The 20,411-nt window shown below is 44.9% G+C and overlaps 1 protein-coding gene across 9 annotated transcripts in view; it reads left to right on the top strand.

The window, feature by feature from the left end:
* The first annotated feature begins 2,520 nt into the window (after positions 1-2,520).
* LOC108712537 (protein bicaudal D homolog 1) overlaps positions 2,521-20,411 on the top strand; it is a 67,675-nt gene continuing 49,784 nt past the window's right edge. For all 9 annotated transcript variants that reach the window (XM_018254763.2, XM_041587869.1, XM_041587870.1 and 6 more), the window contains exon 1: positions 2,521-2,948. In XM_018254763.2, the coding sequence (XP_018110252.1) occupies positions 2,736-2,948 (213 nt within the window). In that variant the 5' untranslated portion in view covers positions 2,521-2,735. The remainder of the gene's footprint in view (positions 2,949-20,411) is intronic.

Genomic DNA, 20,411 nt, shown 5'->3' with positions numbered 1-20,411 from the left:
TATTGAATGGTGAGCTTCAGAACATTATTGAATGGTGAGCTTCAGGACATTATTGAATGTTGAGCTCCAGGACATTATTGAATGTTGAGCTCCAGGACATTATTGAATGGTGAGCTTCAGAACATTATTGAATGTTGAGCTTCAGGACATTATTGAATGGTGAGCTACAGGACATTATCGAATGGTGAGCTTCAGGACATTATTGGATGTTGAGCTACAAGACATTATTGAATGGTGAGCTTCAGGACATTATTGAATGGTGAGCTACAGGACATTATCGAATGGTGAGCTTCAGGACATTATTGGATGTTGAGCTACAAGACATTATTGAATGGTGAGCTTCAGGACATTATTGAATGGTGAGCTACAGGACATTATCGAATGGTGAGCTTCAGGACATTATTGGATGTTGAGCTACAAGACATTATTGAATGTTGAGCTCCAGGACATTATTGAATGTTGAGCTCCAGGACATTATTGAATGGTGAGCTTCAGAACATTATTGAATGTTGAGCTTCAGGACATTATTGAATGGTGAGCTACAGGACATTATCGAATGGTGAGCTTCAGGACATTATTGGATGTTGAGCTACAAGACATTATTGAATGGTGAGCTTCAGGACATTATTGAATGGTGAGCTACAGGACATTATCGAATGGTGAGCTTCAGGACATTATTGAATGGTGAGCTTCAGGACATTATTACATGTTGAGCTTCAGGACATTATTGAATGGTGAGCTCCAGAACATTATTAAATGGTGAGCTTCAGGACGAGAATTTATAGAAATATATATAAGGCCCTTAGACAGGAGGGCTTGCCTGGTGTCTGGTCATGGCAAATTTAGAGCATGTTACCCTTAGACCTCTTTGAAAAAGATCTGTTTGTGAATATTAGTGAGTTCCCTGGATCTGATCCAGGGACAGGTCACAGGTCATTCTCCAAATAGATCCTCCCCCCAGCTCCGTATATATTGCTGGGAGCCAAAATAAGACCAAGGAATGTGCTTGGGAGCAGAATAGAGCCACATGCATGGGGCTCACACCCGGGGGGCTGCTCTATATATACTAGTAATATCATTGCTACGCAAGGGGCAGGAGGGCTCCTCTTCTATTCGTGCATCATGAAAGATAGACAGACAGAAAAATCATAGATAGATGATTGATTAGATAGACATTAGATAGAAGATCAGTTATCAGATATATATATATATATATATATAAATATATACAGTGTTCAATGTCGTGGGATACATGTGGATAAATAAGCGCACACATACAACACTGACTGGCTACAGAATTTCGGGAGCGGAGGGTGGAGGGTGGGACCCATAATCTACTATCACTTCCCCTATATTTCATAAGCAGTAACCCCCAAACCCTCACCCAGTCACAGGTTGGGGCACAATGGGGTGACTGAGGATGCAGCGCAAGGGCCCTTTCCAATATCAGACCCTTCACATCTGAGGCCACAGTAAGGGAAAGCCCAGGGCCTTCCAGGTTTTTTCACTTTGGCTTATGTTGGGTTAAAATCGAAATGTAGATTGTAAGCTCTACGGGGCAGGGATCTACTTCCTCTTGTCGCCTTGACACTAAACTCTGAATCTTCTTTGTATCTTTACTTTGTATTTGTTTGTATTATATGTTGTACTTATTTGTATTTATTATTGTTATGACCCCTGTTTTCAAATTGATCATCTATCTATACAGTGCTTCAAGTAGCGCTACATAAATAAAATATTTATACAAATGTAGATGCATTCTGCTTCCTGCTACTAACTCCCACAATGCAATTACTTATAACTGTCAGAAGGTGTGGGGCCAACAGGTTACTTAAATATTGCCTACACCATTATGCTCCCCTGAAACCTGTTTAATTAGTACGTGGCGAAAATAATTGAAAATAATGTTTTAAAAACTGGGCATATTTTCTTATAATATTGTTTCCTTTCTGCCCTGCTTTGTGGCTGAATTTCTACCTAGTTCAGCCTGCAGCCTTGTGCCTTTATATGGTCACAGAACAACCCTTCAGTGACTTCTAATATCCTTATCATTTACAGTAGGGGGTACATTATCCCTTATAATACATGAGTGATACTCAGAGTTCCCTGTATAACTCAGCCTGCAGCCTTGTGCCTTTATATGGTCACAGAACAACCCCTCAGTGACTTCTAATATCCTTATCATTTACAGTAGGGGGTACATTATCCCTTATAATACATGAGTGATACTCAGAGTTCCCTGTATAACTCAGCCTGCAGCCTTGTGCCTTTATATGGTCACAGAACAACCCCTCAGTGACTTCTAATATCCTTATCATTTACAGTAGGGGGTACATTATCCCTTATAATACATGAGTGATACTCAGAGTTCCATGAATAACAGTAGGAGGTACATTATCGTGAGTGAAAGACACAGAGAGAGTTGGAAGCTGTAGTGGATGGTACATGTTGCAGAGACAGCAGAGGCCAGTAGGACTCCCCTATTCCCTGACATGTGCTGTTCCTGAGCAAGCGCTGAGAGTACCGGTTCCTGTCAGACTGTATCATGTGACAGGCTGCGGCGGGGGGATCAGGTGGATGTTGGCACTGCAGTGACGCGGGGAGAGGATGCGGGAGGAGCAGCTGGAGGCGCCGGTGAGAGAATACGGGGGGACGTTAGTGGGGGGCCCGGGCCCCTATAGACTGGGGGTGATGCTGCACAAGTGAGTGTGAGTTGTGTCCCAGTACAAGGGGCTATGGCTGCGGAGGAGCTGCTGCAGACTGTGCAGGATTATAAATCCGAGATCCAGAGACTGAGTAAGGAATTAGCGGAGACCTCACAGGAGAAGATCCAGGCGGCACATTACGGGCTGGTGGTGCTGGAGGAGAAACTCGCGCTGAAGCAGCAGAATGATGAGCTGGAGGCCGACTGCGACTCTCTGCGACACGAACTGGAGCAACTGAAAGAGGTGAGTGTCTGGGGGTCACATCATGTCATTTCAGGATGGGGGGCTGTTCATAGAAATTGGGGGGGGTCATCTTCCACAAAAGGGGAGAGTGAGGAGTCACATGTGGACTTTATTTATTTCTATACTGATACATATATATACTGTATATATACACTGTCTGATAGTGTGATAAACATACACATACATACATATATATATATATACACTGATACTGGTATACACACACACACACACATATATATATATATATACTGATTGTGAGTGAGATACTGCTGCTTCTTATGCTCTCAGCATCACCTACTGTCTGAGTCTTGGGGCAATTGGGACTGGACTGTTATTGGGGAGATGGAGGAGATGTGGGAGTTATTGGGGAGATGGAGGAGATGTGGGTTTTATTGGGGGGATGGAGGAGATTTGGGAGTTATTGGGGGGATGGAGGAGATGTGGGTGTTATTTTGGGGATGGAGGAGATGTGGGTGTTATTGGGGGGATGGAGAAGATGTGGGAGTTATTGGGGGGGATGGAGAAGATGTGGGAGTTATTGGGGGGATGGGGGAGATGTGGGAGTTATTGGGGGAATGGAGGAGATGTGGGAGTTATTGGGGGGTGGAGGAGTTTTGGGAGTTATTGAGGGGGTGGAGGAGATGTGGGAGTTATTGGGGGGATGGAGGAGATGTGGGTGTTATTGGGGGGGATGGAGAAGATGTGGGAGTTATTGGGGGGATGGAGGAGATGTGGGAGTTATTGGGGGGATGGAGGAGATGTGGGAGTTATTGGGGGGATGGAGGAGATTTGGGAGTTATTGGGGGGGATGGAGGAGATGTGGGAGTTATTGGGGGGATGGAGGAGATGTGGGAGTTATTGGGGGGGATGGAGAAGATGTGGGAGTTATTGGGGGGATGGAGGAGATGTGGGAGTTATTGGGGGGATGGAGGAGATGTGGGAGTTATAGGGGAATGGAGGAGATGTGGGAGTAATTGGGGGGATGGAGGAGATGTGGGAGTTATAGGGGAATGGAGGAGATGTGGGAGTAATTGGGGGGTGGAGGAGTTTTGGGAGTTATTGAGGGGGTGGAGGAGATGTGGGAGTTATTGGGGGGATGGAGGAGATGTGGGTGTTATTGGGGGGGATGGAGAAGATGTGGGAGTTATTGGGGGGATGGAGGAGATGTGGGAGTTATTGGGGGGATGGAGGAGATGTGGGTGTTATTTTGGGGATGGAGGAGATGTGGGTGTTGTTGGGGGGATGGAGAAGCTGTGGGAGTTATTGGGGGGATGGGGGAGATGTGGGAGTTATTGGAGGGATGGAGGAGATGTGGGAGTTATTGGGGGGATGGAGGAGATGTGGGAGTTATTGGGGGGATGGAGGAGATGTGGGAGTTATTGGGGGGATGGAGGAGATTTGGGAGTTATTGGGGGGGATGGAGGAGATGTGGGAGTTATTGGGGGGATGGAGGAGATGTGGGAGTTATTGGGGGGGATGGAGAAGATGTGGGAGTTATTGGGGGGATGGAGGAGATGTGGGAGTTATTGGGGGGATGGAGGAGATGTGGGAGTTTTAGGGGAATGGAGGAGATGTGGGAGTAATTGGGGGGATGGAGGAGATGTGGGAGTTATAGGGGAATGGAGGAGATGTGGGAGTAATTGGGGGGTGGAGGAGATTTGGGAGTTATTGGGGGGATGGAGGAGATGTGGGAGTTATAGGGGAATGGAGGAGATGTGGGAGTAATTGGGGGGTGGAGGAGATTTGGGAGTTATTGGGGGGATGGAGGAGATGTGGGAGTTATTGGGGGGTGGAGGAGTTTTGGGAGTTATTGAGGGGGTGGAGGAGATGTGGGAGTTATTGGGGGGATGGAGGAGATGTGGGAGTTATTGGGGGGATGGAGGAGATGTGGGAGTTATTGGGGGGATGGAGGAGTTGATCGGGATGATTCAGCCTTTAGGAAACTGATATGGTGAAAGTGGGGGTTCCCTCTCTGTTGGAATGAGCACAGGATTGGGAGAAGGGGCACTTGGCAGGACCATTAAGCTGCAGATATTTGGGGACAGTAAGAAAGTAACGGGGGCAGCTTGGCGGCATTATGGAAGGATTGAGCTGCAGATCCAGGAAGGAATGGGAGGACAAGGCAAACATTTCAGGTGTCTTAGAGGGAATGGAGCAAAGTTTGGGGCTACTGGGGGCAATAATAAATGGCCATATGTTGGCAGAGATCTTAGGGTAAGGAAGGATTTTCTGGGGGGCTTGGCCTAGATATTTGGGGACTGTTGAGAAGAAAGGAAAGGTTTGAGTTGATATTGAGGGTGGGAAGTGCAACAATGTAACAGATAAAACTGTCGGGATTTGGAGTTGGTGGTTCTGGGGGAGCTTCGTGGACAATGGGGTGAGAAACAGATCATGTGATGTCTGGGGGGCACAACCAGTAACACTAGTGATACAGGGGGCTGGAAGGCTGACAATCACTTATGACTTTGCTACAGACAGTGAGGCTGGTGCTGAGGCAGAGGAGGAGGAGGAGCATCAGTTGGGCCTTTTGTTGCTGCTTCATTGTCTCACACCTGAACTTCACCTCTGCCTGCAGCCGGGGGGGGGGGGGCAGCTCATTGGCACAACAACATGCCGACCCCTTGTCATTCATTATGAGCCCCTGCCATACCAGAGTGCGGCTGCAATTAATCCTCCCACCCATACGTCCTACCCCCACAATCCCTCCAAATCCCCCCTCCCCACGGCAGATACAAATGTGCCCCAAACAATTAATAAATGTTCTGCTTGCCAACTCTATCTTAAAGGGACAGCACATCTCACAACTGGACGGCCAGAACAAAAGGACAGATGGACACAAAAGCTTACAATCACTGACACCGAAGCCATTGATTAAATGTTGTTTATTGTTGGAGAGGGAGGTGGCTGTTGATTGTAAATCCGGGAAGCAAAGCTCAGTACCCCCCCCCCATGACCTTTATTTTAATATTCTGATATAAATTAAACAGTGTTTGTACCAGCAGGTCTGTAGCCCATAGAGCTTGCACTCTAATTTTTGCTTTCTTTCTTTCCAAAGGCTCAAAGAGGACTGTGTGACTTTTCAAAGTAGCTGAACCTAGTCTCACATCTTAACCCCAAGCCCCTCCTTGAGTGGGGTGAATTGCAGCTTTTACTTCGGGGATCCGGATGTGCCGTAGATGTTGTAGAGGGGATGCTGGGAATTGTGAAAGAGCAAGAGGGTCTGCCCAGTAGTAGCAGTTTGTGTTGGGGCAGAGCCTGGGGCAGTTACAAGGTCAGCGGCAGCTGCAGGGGTTACTTCATGTGCAGTGACAGCATGTCTGGGGCATTAGTATTCTGTCAATCAGATGACAAAGACACATAGTGATTCAGTAGGAGCTAAGAATGTGGAGCAGGCCGAGGCCCACTCTATAGTTGCATTGTCAGCTCCAGCTTATTTGGCAATCTGCTGCCCCAAACAATCACTCCCTGAATCCCTGCCCTTTCTTCCCTCTGGCTACAGCATTCTTTTGGGATTTAGGGTGGACTTGTTAACCCCCACTTCAGTCAAGCCCCTGGCAGGACCCAGGGCAGAGTTACAGGCACATTCCATTTCAGATCTATAGGGGACCTGTTTGTATGATGTCAAAATGAGAGGGGGGGGGGCGTCAATTTGTTAGGGACCACTATTAAAGATGTGGGGTGGCACAGAGGATACTGGGTAAAAAGGCAGCAAAATCGCAATGGTTCTCTCTACTCTAAAGCACCGTGAACTTGCTGCGTCTTTAAAGGGGTGGTTCAACTTTAAATTAACCTTTAAAGGAGAAGGAAAGGCTAAAAGTAAGTAAGCTTTATCAGAAAGGTCTATATAAATACACCAGTAACCCCTCAAAGTAATGCTGCTCTGAGTCCTTTGTCAAAAGAAACAGCACATTTCTTTCCTTCTATTGTGTACTCATGGGCTTCTGTATCAGACTAACTGTTTTCAGCTTAAACCTCCAGGGCTAGGGCTTGAGCATGCTCAGTTTGCTCCTCTCTTCCTCCTCCCTGCTGTAATCTGAGCCCAGAGCTATGAGTGAGCAGGGAGAGACTCAGGCAGGAAGTGATGTCACACCAAGCTAATATGGCAGCTGCTATCCTAAACAAAGTGAGACAGTGTCTAGAGCTGTTTACTCAGGTATGGTAAAGCATTCTGCAGAATAAATATAGAGTTCTATCTTGCACTATTGTGGCTAATCTGTTGGCTTTCCTTCTCCTTTAATATGTTATAGAATGGCTATAAGCAACTTTTCAATTGGTCTTCATTATTTATTCTTCATTGTTTTTGAATCTTTTGCCTTCTTCTGACTATTTCTAACTCTCAAATGGGGGTCACTGACCCCATTTAAAAAACAAACAAACAAAAAAAACAAATGTACGTAAGGCTACATATGTATTGTTATTACTACTTTTTATTACCCATTTTTCTATTCAGTCCCTCTCCTGTTCATATTCCAGTCTCTTATTTAAATCAATGCATGGTTGCTAGGGGAATTTGGACCCTAGCAACCAGATGGCTGAAATTGCAAACAGGAGAGCTGCTGATTAAAAAGCGGAATAATTCAAACATCATAATTAATAAAAAAATGAAAACCAATTGTAAATTGTCTCAGAATATCACTCTCTACTACTACATCATACTAAAAGTGAACTCAAAGGTGAACAACCCCTTTAAAGAAGAGGAGAGTTGGCCTTGGTTAGGCGCAACGAATGGCACCCCCAGTGGTGGAACTACCAAGGGGGCTGCGACTGCACCAGGGCACCCGACGGCGGTTCGCTTGCAAGCGAAACCGCCGTGAAAATCATCTTGGGAGGGGGTGGAGGGGAAAGCTTGGTGCTATAGTTACATTACTGAGCACCCCAAGGGATTTTTGGGTTACTTCTCCTTTAAGGATACAATGCAGGATTCCTTTGCACTTTATAAAGCAGCGATGCATTGTATCACTGGATGTGCGGCCTGTTCCATTTTACCTGCGTAGGGGAAAACCCTTGTTAAGTCAAGCTGGTGTTTAGGGTCCATGGCGGTCTCTCCATAGGATAACAGTGTAGAAAGGCCTTTGCTTTCATTGGAGCAGACTATTCTGCTTATTACCAACAGCAAATAATCAGTAGGAATTAAACACAGAGTCACCAGTCTAAAATGGCAAAGGGGAAGTCGGACTTCCTTTATTCCTTTTTTTACATCTTTTTTCAGATGTCTGAACCCCCAGCTAGACCACAGTTCCATGCAGAGCATTCCATTTCAGCTGTGTATGGGGGGGGGGGGGGGGCTTGCTGCTGTCAGTCTGAGAATAGTGTCGTGTAAGCTGGGACCTAAATGGATTTGGCCCAAAATTTAGCTGAACTAATGCACTGACCTCAGAGCTGGGGATCAACGGCCGGTCACTATTATTGTGTCTGTGAGCTGCAATAATGAGCTTGTTCCCTAGGCTGGAATACAGGGCTGCTGTAAATCAGTGTGTGTGTATATATATATATATATATATATATATATATATATATATCTATCTATCTATCTATCTATATATATATATATATATATATATATATAGTCCTTGAGTTTTCTCCGCACTCCAAAAAAGGCAAATGACCCAGGTGCTATCTCTATATATATATATATATATATATATATATATATATATATATATGGCAGCTCCCATGCATATGTGTAAATACAGGTATAGGACCTGTTATCCAGAATGCTCGGGACCTGGGGGTTTCCGGGTTAATGAATCTTTCCATAATTTGGATCTTCATACCTTAAGTCTGCTGTCTGCTAGAAAATCATGTATTAGTTAAATCAACCTGATAGGCCGGTTCTGCTTAAATATATAGATTAATTAGATCTTAGTTGGGATCAAGTACAAGCTACTGTTTTATTATTACACAGAAAAAGAAAATCAGTTGGATCATTAGTCTACAACGGAGTCTGTGGCAGAGGGCTTTCCCGTAATTCGGAACTTTTGTGGATAATGGGTTTGCGGATAATGGATCCCATTTTAGAGATACTCTGCCTGTGCATGTTGGGGAAACGAACCGACTGCCACTGGAACCTTGGGTTCTGGCTGCCCAACAAAGCCTCGTATTCCGGATCCGGGGAACTTGCAAAAAGAAACGCCAACAAGTGGATCAGAATAACAAGTTCCGTTTATTGAAGCCCAAACATAGGCTTATATAGGTTATAAGTAAAGACATCCCAATATAGTGACGTATTAGCATAGTACATGTCTGTAACAGGTACAGCATTAAGGATGGACAAGAGAGAAATAAAGAGACAAATATGTGCGTGCGGATTAGCTAAGACATTTCGGCTGAGACAAGCTGATAATATTGTTTTTAGTACATGATGATACTTGTGCGAGGTTGTCTAAGAAGAGCAAGTAGAGAAAAACAAGTACAGAGGCCTACAAGGGGCATGTTAACCCTTCAACGCACTGTTTATAGTAATCTGCATGGCAGCTCTGAAGAAATTTCGAGATTTGCCCTTTAATAATTTGCTTTGCCTATAATCTAATATTCCAAGTGGCAGGGGCCGGGATACAATCCATTAGGCATATATATACAGTATTTATATATATATCAGGCTGACTGCCATGTGCACAAGCTAAGAGCTTCTCTCGGAACTGACGTCCGGCCCTGCTGGGTGCAGGGGGATCACATCATTCCGGGAAGTTTATATAATAGTTGCAGGACGTAAGGTTCTGGTGCTGAATACAAATGAGCATCGGATCCTGGTTGCTAAGGTTCTTGTTTCAGTGGAATTTCTGTAGATTGTGAGCTTATGCAGCAGCCCTAGGATATGGGTAGAAGGGAAAGGGGGTAATAGATTGCCTTATAAAGACCTTTATTTAAACTGTTGCACAATGGCAAAACTCACCTCCCCCCAAGAGCTGACAATCTAGTGCATGACTAATAGATAAACAGTGGATCTGTTAGACTGTAGCAGATAAACACATACATGTGTTGTGAGATAAACACTCACTGTCTTCACATAGGGACATGCGCAAGGGAGTGAATCTACCCACCATCCACCTCTAGTGCCCACCATCCGCCTCTAGTGCCCACCATCCGCCTCTAGTGCCCACCATCCGCCTCTGGTGCCCACCATCCGCCTCTGGTGCCCACCATCCGCCTCTGGTGCCCACCATCCGCCTCTGGTGCCCACCATCCGCCTCTGGTGCCCACCATCCGCCTCTGGTGCCCACCATCCGCCTCTAGTGCCCACCATCCGCCTCTAGTGCCCACCATCCGCCTCTAGTGCCCACCATCCGCCTCTAGTGCCCACCATCCGCCTCAGTGCCCACCATCCGCCTCTAGTGCCCACCATCCGCCTCTAGTGCCCACCATCCGCCTCTAGTGCCCACCATCCGCCTCTAGTGCCCACCATCCGCCTCGTTGTTTAGCCTATTCCCAAATTTCTAAATTTGGGATCATTATTTCGCTTGGATTAATTTAGGGCTCTTACAGAAGAGCAGTTTTACCAGTGCTGCCCTGTGTTGCGCTTTCTTCCGTTCAGCCGCAGGGGAGCGCAGGAGAAGACGCACTGAATTATTGTCAATGGGGCTGTACTCACACAGATGCATGTAAGTGGCAGGTTGGGACGCAGCATGTTGCATTTTTTCTGCATTCGGCGCATACATGTGTCTATGTGAGTACAGCCCCATTGACAATAATTCAGTGCGTCTTCTCCTGCGCTCTCCTGCGGCTAAACGGAAGAATGCGCAACACAGGGGAGCACAGGTAAAACTGCTCGTCTGTAAGAGCCCATAGGCCTGTGATTGTTCTAAAACTCCCTGTTTGGCCCTGTTATGTTCCAGTGATCTGATTGGACATTAAAGGTCCCCACACAAGAGCACATATACGCTGCCAACAGATTAAACCGGCAGCTTATTGGCCAGTGTATGGGAGGGGCTTCCCGAATGATATCTGACCGAATCTCATCGGATCAAGGACTGCATCGATCCGACTGCCCTTATTCTGCTCGTCGTGATCCGAATGTTGGGCCCTAGGACCCACAATCAGACCAGCCCTATATCAACCACCTGGGCAAATTGGGGAAAGATCCAGTCATTTGGTGACTTCACCAAACGAGGTGATCACTCTGTGTGTGGGCAGTTTTAGGGTGCAGCACCATGACTAAATTACTAGTCCCCCTGCAGCCTTGGTTGCTGAGCAAGGGGTTTACCCATGAGATATACTGTATATGAATGTTTGTTATGGGACACAGTACATACTGCAGCCTCCCTTATGCCTAGAGAGATTGAGAGGGATTGGACAAAACTTTGGCACCTCTGAATAATTCATCGCTTTCTCCACGTTCTGGGACAAACAAGATGATAACCGGTGGTGCAAAGCAATTTGATGCTCGTGATTAAATATTCAGTCTCTGGCTTTCTCTAGGCCTTTATTATGAGGTATAACTGTCATAAGTGCATCTCAGATTGGCTCCTTCTATATTGAGATATGGAGGGATGGAATTTCAGTTGTGTAAATCACTTACGTTTATTGGTCATTGAAAACCTTCCATCTTGCCCTACTGTCTCCATCTTGCCCTACTGTCTCCATCTTGCTCTACTGTCTCCATCTTGCTTTACTTTCTCCGTCTTACTCTACTGCCTCCATCTTGCCCTACTGTCTCCATCATGCCCTACTGTCTCCATCTTGCTTTACTTTCTCCATCTTGTCCTTCTGTCTCCATCTTGCTCTACTGTCTCCATTTTGCCCTACTGTCTCCATCTTGCTCTACTGTCTCCATCTTGTCCTACTGTCTCCATCTTGTCCTACTGTCTCCATCTTACTCTACTGTCTCCATCTTACTCTACTGTCTCCATCTTGCCCTACTGTCTCCATCTTGCTCTACTGTCTCCATCTTGCTCTACTGTCTCCACCTTGCCCTACTGTCTCCATCTTGCCCTTCTGTCTCCATCTTGCTCTACTGTCTCCATCTTGCTCTACTGTCTCCATCTTGCTTTACTTTCTCCATCTTGTCCTACTGTCTCCATCTTGTCCTACTGTCTCCATCTTGTCCTACTGTCTCCATCTTACTCTACTGTCTCCATCTTGCTTTACTTTCTCCATCTTGTCCTACTGTCTCCATCTTGTCCTACTGTCTCCATCTTGTCCTACTGTCTCCATCTTACTCTACTGTCTCCATCTTGCCCTACTGTCTCCATCTTGCTCTACTGTCTCCATCTTGCCCTACTGTCTCCATCTTGCTCCACTGTCTCCATCTTGCTCTACTGTCTCCATCTTGCCCTACTGTCTCCATCTTGCTCTACTGTCTCCATCTTGCCCTACTGTCTCCATCTTGCCCTATTATCTCCATCTTGTCCTACTGTCTCCCTCTTGTCCTACTGTCTCCATCTTGTCCTACTGTCTCCATCTTGCCCTACTGTCTCCATCTTGCCCTATTATCTCCAACTTGTCCTACTGTCTTGATCTTGTCCAACTGTCTCTGTCTTTCCTGTTGGCCTCAGAATTGGATATATAACAGAAAAAGGCCAATGTCAGAGGGTTGCTGTTTTGGGCATTTCAAGAATACAGAGATTTTATCTGGCTACAAATGGCTAACAACCAGTCGCGTAACTAAACAAACACCCTTAGAGGTTTCAGTAGTAACATAGGGTCTAAACAGGTAACTTGGATACTGTAAATACACAGTAACAGCCAGTTCCTCCACGCAACTGTCAGTAACACAATGCCTGTTGCTTAGATACTGTAAATACAAACTAACAGCCGGCTCCTCCATGTAACTGTCAGTAACACAATGCTTGTTGCTTAGATACTGTAAATACAAACTAACAGCCGGCTCCTCCATGTAACTGTCAGTAACACAATGCCTGTTGCTTAGATACTGTAAATACAAACTAACAGCCAGCTCCTCCATGTAACTGTCAGGAACACAATGCTTGTTGCTTAGAGACTGTAATGACAAACTAACAGCCGGCTCCTCCATGTAACTGTCAGGCAGTTTGTCTGACTGATGAGTAGATACTGACCTTTCTAGATATAAGATCTATTCTGCATATTTCAAGCTCAAACCAATATACAATAACTAATATTTGTGTATCAGGGTATGATTGTAGTACTGGAACATTATTATTACTGATAATGCCAGATTCATACATATTTCATGGGTTGAGTACTTAGACTCTGGCTTTGAGACTGATACCATAAAGCATTTGTAACCACAATCCTAAAATAGCATAGAACTCAGGACAGAGATACATTGTCATAATGCGGAAAGCTTCTGTGGATTTAGACAACAGATTCTGACCATATGTACTCAATGTAGTGGCCGAGCCTGGCATACACCTATTTAACCCTTTCTGTTCTCTGTGTTCACTCCTGCTTCTGACCCTTAAAACAGTGTAGCAGAAGACTGTCCTCCTTCAGGCCTGTTAAACAGCTGGCTGCTGTGTTTCAGGAGTAAGAACCAGCAGTGCAGAGACTATAATCAGACACCTCCTGCTATCAATAGAAATTGCATTTACAAATTAATTTAACCCAATTTATTTAGAAGGGAAGAAATGAGTCCTTGGCATTAGATTGTCTTAGATTCCCTAGGATACACTGTCTTAATCCAAACCCCTTTAAAATGCAAGCTCTTGTGTACAAGGCTGCCTGATCCCACAGTTTTATACTGGCACTTGTTTACCTGCGTCTCCCGTTACTTTGGATTCCTTTGTACTTTGATGTCTGTAAATTCAAGGCAGTCTGGTTTTTATTGCTCCTCAGATTAAAGGAACAAAAAGATCCAGAGCAGAGACAAAATTCTCATAGGAAGTCAGGGAACCTGGAGCCTTTGAAATGCGAATCTGTATTTACAATATCAGCAATTCCAGAGATGCCATTGCCCTGCCTGACGGTGTAGCTTCTAAATCTGACGCTTTAGCACAATGGAAGGGTGAATGTCATTAATTTGCTCTGCAATTTCAATTTAAAAGGAAACATACAGACAGGTGTTCAACCTGCAGACAAGGGGGATATTTTGGCTATTCCTGGAGTTCTGGGCAAAAACAGAAACATTCATTTGCTTAATGAGGAACTAAACCTCCTCCAGGCATTTTAATCTATTAAACCCGGGACAAATCCCTCCCTGCCCGACCCCAACTGCATGTCCTCACCTTGCTAGGTACCCACAAATAAGCATTCACCCCAAATCTCCCCCTAACTGGCCTTCAGACTGGGCCCCCTTAGCTCATAACAAGGTTACAGATATATAGAAACATTGGGGTGTCACCCTGCTATAGTTCCAGGGGTACACAGGGCTCAAATAAACACTCACCCCAAATCTCCCCCTAACTGACCTTCAGACTGGGCCCCCTTAGCTCATAACAAGGTTACAGATATATAGAAACATTGGGGTGTCACCCTGCTATAGTTCTAGGGGTACCCAGGGTACAAATAAACACTCACCCCAAATCTCCCCCTAACTGATCTTCAGACTGGGCCTCCTTAGCTCATAACAAGGTTACAGATATATAGAAACATTGGGGTGTCACCCTGCTATAGTTCCAGGGGTACCCAGGGTACAAATAATCACTCACCCCAAATCTCCCCCTAACTGACCTTCAGACTGGACCCCCTTAGCTCATAACAAGGTTACAGATATATAGAAACATTGGGGTGTCACCCTGCTATAGTTCCAGGGGTACCCAGGGTACAAATAAACACTCACCCCAAATCTCCCCCTAACTGACCTTCAGACTGGGCCCCCTTAGCTCATAACAAGGTTACAGATATATAGAAACATTGGGGTGTCACCCTGCTATAGTTCCAGGGGTACCCAGGGTACAAATAATCACTCACCCCAGATTTCCCCCTAACTGACCTTCAGACTGGGCCCCCTTAGCTCATAACAAGGTTACAGATATATAGAAACATTGGGGTGTCACCCTGCTATAGTTCCAGGGGTACCCAGGGTACAAATAAACACTCACCCCAAATCTCCCCCTAACTGACCTTCAGACTGGGCCCCCTTAGCTCATAACAAGGTTACAGATATATAGAAACATTGGGGTGTCACCCTGCTATAGTTCCAGGGGTACCCAGGGCACAGTCCAGTTCAGGTCACAGTCCACAATGGAAATATGTTTGAGTAAAATAAACCAGACTCTCTATAATCAGCATCACTGGTTAATGGAACATAATTAGTGAGAAATTGCAATGATGAGTATGTTCAATGTATACAGTCAGAGTGTATAAGGGAAAGAGTAATGCAAGCATAAGTGTTTCCTTTATTCAAAGAATTCTCTCACTGATTTAGTTAAGGTGTTTTGTAACAGTTGCCCTTTACATTCCTCCTTTAGGATTTTTAATATGAAATGTAGGGGTTCTAAACCCATGGAAAGGGGAAATTACATTGATATAAATATATAATACACAAAAGCCATGAATATCTTGTACATTATATCACTTTATTCACGATATATCACACTGTTCTTTGCACAAGCCACTTCCTCTTCTCCTTAACTTCCTCTTTAGAGATTTGCTAATGAATTAATCACATTTCTAATTGGAGTAGAAGTGTAATGAAAGGGTTAAGGGCATTGGCCCTCGGGGGGGGGGGGGCGTTTCATCCCCTGTATTTGTTTATTTCTGGACACAACAGTGTTAATATATAGGATTATCTGTATTTATTGGCACTTATTAATAATTCATATTGGAATATTCGGGATGGTAATGGAAACCCTACGCTCTATCCGGCCCTCAGATGGATCTTCCGGGGAATTTTCTGTTTTTCTATGGAAAATTCTTTTATTGATGATTATTTTTTTTCTTTCTTAGTTCCATTAAAAGCAGCGACTAATGCGTCTCCGCCGGATCAATTCCGCAGAACGTAGCAAAGGCTGGGGTTGGGGGGCGGATTATGACGCACAAATCAATGCTTTTAGCGGATTCAATTACCAATTTCGGGAATTCTGCATTTCTTGGATTAACCACAACCCGCCCCATTTGGTTTCCCAGGAGGAAGAGCTCATTTAATGGGACGTTGTAGGGATCAGTGGCGAAAAGGGAAAACACAGAATATATTGAGCAACTGTCATATCTCTGCTTTATACACTGAGCAAAGGGGCCTATTTTTTGGGGTTCAGATGTTCCCCCTCAGACTTTTACCCAGATTTGTCCTGCTTTCGTTTATAAATGTCTTGCCTTCCTCTTCTACATCATTCCAGCTTTCCAGTAGGGGTCACTGACCCTGGCAACGGCTTTATGAGGCTACATCGTTATGGTTATTGTTAATTTGTATTCCTTATCTTGCTATCCAGCCCTCTCCTCATCATCTTCCAGCCTCTCATTCACATCTCTGCCTGGTTGCTAAGGTAAGTAGGACCCTAGCAACCAGATAGCTGCTGGAATTCCAAACTGGAACGAAAAGCTAAATCAGCAGTAAAAAATGGAAGAAATAAAGACCAATTGCAAATTGTCTCCGACAATGCTAAAAGGGAAATCAAAGGGAAACTTAAGGCATCTGATAAACATTTTAAAAATCCAACTAAAGCAACTAAAGCCTGAAATTAGTGGTTTAATGTGGCTTTCTGCTTAGGGCTACGGTATAAACATCCAAGTACAGGAGTCGTATGGAACTAGAGTTCTAGCAGATCAGGTTCTGTTTTATTCTGTGTATCAGTCACTGATTATTATTAATGGCCAGTGGTGTATTCGGTCTGTTATAAAAGAAAATCATTATAATGCAGTTATATTTTATCTCAGAGCTGCAGCTCAGCCAGGGCCGGTCACAGGGGTTCGCTGGTTTAGATTGCAAGCTTTAGTGGTTAGGACTCTGCTGGATACTTTTAGCTGGGACAGGTTGGAGAAAAAAAACGTTGTAGTTTGTTACAGATGGGCCTATTCTAAGCCACTTAAATGGACTTTGAACAATATATTGTCTGTTTACATCCCATAGCTGAACATACCCTGGAATCCAGTTTTATTGTTATTTTCTAGGGTTATTCATTTTCTTCCACTCTCACTTTTTCTTGTTTAATCGCATAGTGCTGATAAAGGCCGCAGCGCAGAGATGTGCACCCTTCCACACTGCTGCCTGTTGCCAGGGTTATTAAGCCCTAGTAACCAAATAGCAGTGTTGCAATATTTTATCGGATGTAGCAGCCATGATTGCTCTAACTTGTCTGCTTATTTGCAATGAAACAGTGCCCCCCGGTGGCCAGACTCTCGGGAAGAGGGTGTCGTACGAGAAATGTCGTATTCAAATTTACGGACAATATAATATATATAGAATATATTCTTGTATATATTGTCGATTGTCTATCGATATGATTCTCCACTAGGGATATATGATTCTCACCCACAATGAGTAAGTCCCTCTTGGATTTAAATAAATATTTACTCAAATTGAGCCTGGCCCTGAAATTCCCGCTGGGCCTGACTTGAACCAATCAGATTGACTCAGGATAATAACCAGACAGCTTTATTTGAGATATACATTAATACAGAGTAATATAATAGAGAGTATTAAATAATAGCTCATACGTCCTGAAAGCTGTTGAAGATGTGGAGGGAACAATTAGCAATACAACAGATGACTATTTAACCATTTCTTCTTCCATGGGGCTGATCCAGAGGCATCCAATCATCATTCTTGTTTTCGCATAACTGTGTCACTATTTCCATCTTAGGGACTCACAGTCTCAGTACAAAAGCCAAATAAGGTGCAACTAGTGTGTCAGCTCAGTGTCCAGAATAGTATCTGTGCTGTCGTTTCTGAAACTATATGTGTCTTTCTTGACCTTGCACTATCAATACTTGTGACATGAGACAACAGATGTTTTCCTTGTTCTGTGCAAACATTCTACATTCTAATAACAGAATGGCCTTTAACCTTGAGCTTCTTCTGCAACACAGCAATTCTGTACTAGTGTCATGTTCTGTAATCTTTGTTCTTTCATAATAACCACTTATGGCTTCAATCTGAAACCCTGATATCTACAGATGGGAGAATGCCGGCTGCCACCAATGGAGCCATGTCTTCTGTACATTATTACTTTAGGGTGCTCCTGTCTCATCACAGCGGCGGGGGGTGCTCTTCTGGGCATAGACACCCCAATAAGACTCTGGAATAAGGGAGCAATGATACATGAAGAAGAATAGAGATGGAGAGGGAGAAGAAAGGAGCTGGGGGGCCATAAGCACTCACCCCACATCTCCCCCTAACTGACCTTCAGACTGGGCTCAGAACGAGGTTACAGATATATAAAAACATTGGGGTGTCACCCTGCTATAGTTCCAGGGGTACCCAGGGTACAAATAAGCACTCACCCCAAATCTCCCCCTAACTGACCTTCAGACTGGGTCCCCTTAGCTCACAACAAGGTTACAGATATATAGAAACATTGGGGTGTCACCCTGCTATAGTTCCAGGGGTACCCAGGGTACAAATAAGCACTCACCCCAAATCTCCCCCTAACTGACCTTCAGACTGGGCCCCCTTAGCTCATAACAAGGTTACAGATATATAGAAACATTGGGGTGTCACCCTGCTATAGTTCCAGGGGTACCCAGGGTACAAATAAACACTCACCCCAAATCTCCCCCTAACTGACCTTCAGACTGGGCCCCCTTAGCTCATAACAAGGTTACAGATATATAGAAACATTGGGGTGTCACCCTGCTATAGTTCCAGGGGTACCCATGGTACCAATAAACACTCACCCCAAATCTCCCCCTAACTGGCCTTCAGACTGGACCCCCTTAGCTCATAACAAGGTTACAGATATATAGAAACATTGGGGTGTCACCCTGCTATAGTTCCAGGGGTACCCAGGGTACAAATAAACATTCACCCCAAATCTCCCCCTAACTGACCTTCAGACTGGGCCCCCTTAGCTCATAACAAGGTTACAGATATATAGAAACATTGGGGTGTCACCCTGCTATAGTTCCAGGGGTACCCAGGGTACAAATAAGCACTCACCCCAAATATCCCACTAACTGACCTTCAGACTGGGCCCCCTTAGCTCATAACAAGGTTACAGATATATAGAAACATTGGGGTGTCACCCTGCTATAGTTCCAGGGGTACCCAGGGTACAAATAAACACTCACCCAAATCTCCCCCAACTGACCTTCAGACTGGGCCCCCTTATCTCATAACAAGGTTACAGATATATAGAAACATTGGGGTGTCTCCCTGCTATAGTTCCAGGGGTACCCAGAGCACAAATAAGCACTCACCCCAAATCTCCCCCTAACTGACCTTCAGACTGGGCCCCCTTAGCTCATAACAAGGTTACAGATATATAGAAACATTGGGGTGTCACCCTGCTATAGTTCCAGGGGTACCCAGGGTACAAATAATCACTCACCCCAAATCTCCCCCTAACTGACCTTCAGACTGGGCCCCCTTAGCTCATAACAAGGTTACAGATATATAGAAACATTGGGGTGTCACCCTGCTATAGTTCCAGGGGTACCCAGGGCACAAATAAGCACTCACCCCAAATCTCCCCCTAAGATGACACTATAAGCACAGAACTTGGTGCCCAGAACATTCCTTCTGTGTAAGTTGGAGTTGCCATACTGATTCCTTTAGATGGATAAAGAGGCAGGAGAGAGGAATGTTTTGCAGGTACATGAAGCCTGGTCCTTGGGAAGGAGTTAATGAAGAGGAATATTGCAGGAATGGTTTATAATGACACATGAAGACGAGTTATAGAGTTTGGGGAGCGTGGGATGTGGGTGCAGCTCGGTGCTGATCCGTTACATGTGAATAAATGCTGTGCCAGGACTAGAAGGCAATTACTCATTGATCTGATCATTATAACAAAGACTCACACAGCAATTCATCTTATTTAGTCTATGGGAATATTCTATTTCTGTAATTTCTGTTGCCTTTATAAGAGTTAATTCCCCCCAGATTTAAAGGGAACAGGTTTATCCAGTTAAACAAGTGCTCGGATCAGTAATTGGTGTTAAGGGGGATGAACATTGGGCTGTAGTGAATGATGTTTGTACAGTGCTGCGGAATATGTTGGCGCTATATAAATGAAGGCTTATAATGAAGGCACATGGGGTTGTAATGAGCATAAAGTTGCTATTTATGGAGGGTGCTGGGTGCCATAGTGTAGCAGTCACTGGGGGAACAACGGGGGGCACTGCTGCCCTCTCTGCCCATTAGATTGGGGGCACGTGGGTCCTAAACAGACACTGCCAGTACTTGTCACTGGAGATACAGGCGGCTCCTGCAATGCTGCCCCCCCAGTGATTACCTTTATTGCACGGGGGGAGGGGAGGTGATGCTGAATTTCTGTACATTTTGTCTCTAAATGGGGTACCACCAGGAATGTATTTTGCAGCCCCCGATGACCTGCTTTGCTTCCTGAGGTGCCTCGTTGGCCCAGACTGGGGGTCCTAGAGGAACAGTATTAGTTCAGTGTCTGTATTTAGCTCCTTTTTCTCTGTATCTCCCTGTGTCTGCCAATA

Source organism: Xenopus laevis, chromosome 3S (genome assembly GCF_017654675.1).
Source record: "Xenopus laevis strain J_2021 chromosome 3S, Xenopus_laevis_v10.1, whole genome shotgun sequence".
Lineage (NCBI taxonomy): Eukaryota > Metazoa > Chordata > Amphibia > Anura > Pipidae > Xenopus > Xenopus laevis.
The sequence above is the reverse complement of the archived record's forward strand: the minus strand, read 5'-3'. Positions and strand labels throughout refer to the sequence as shown.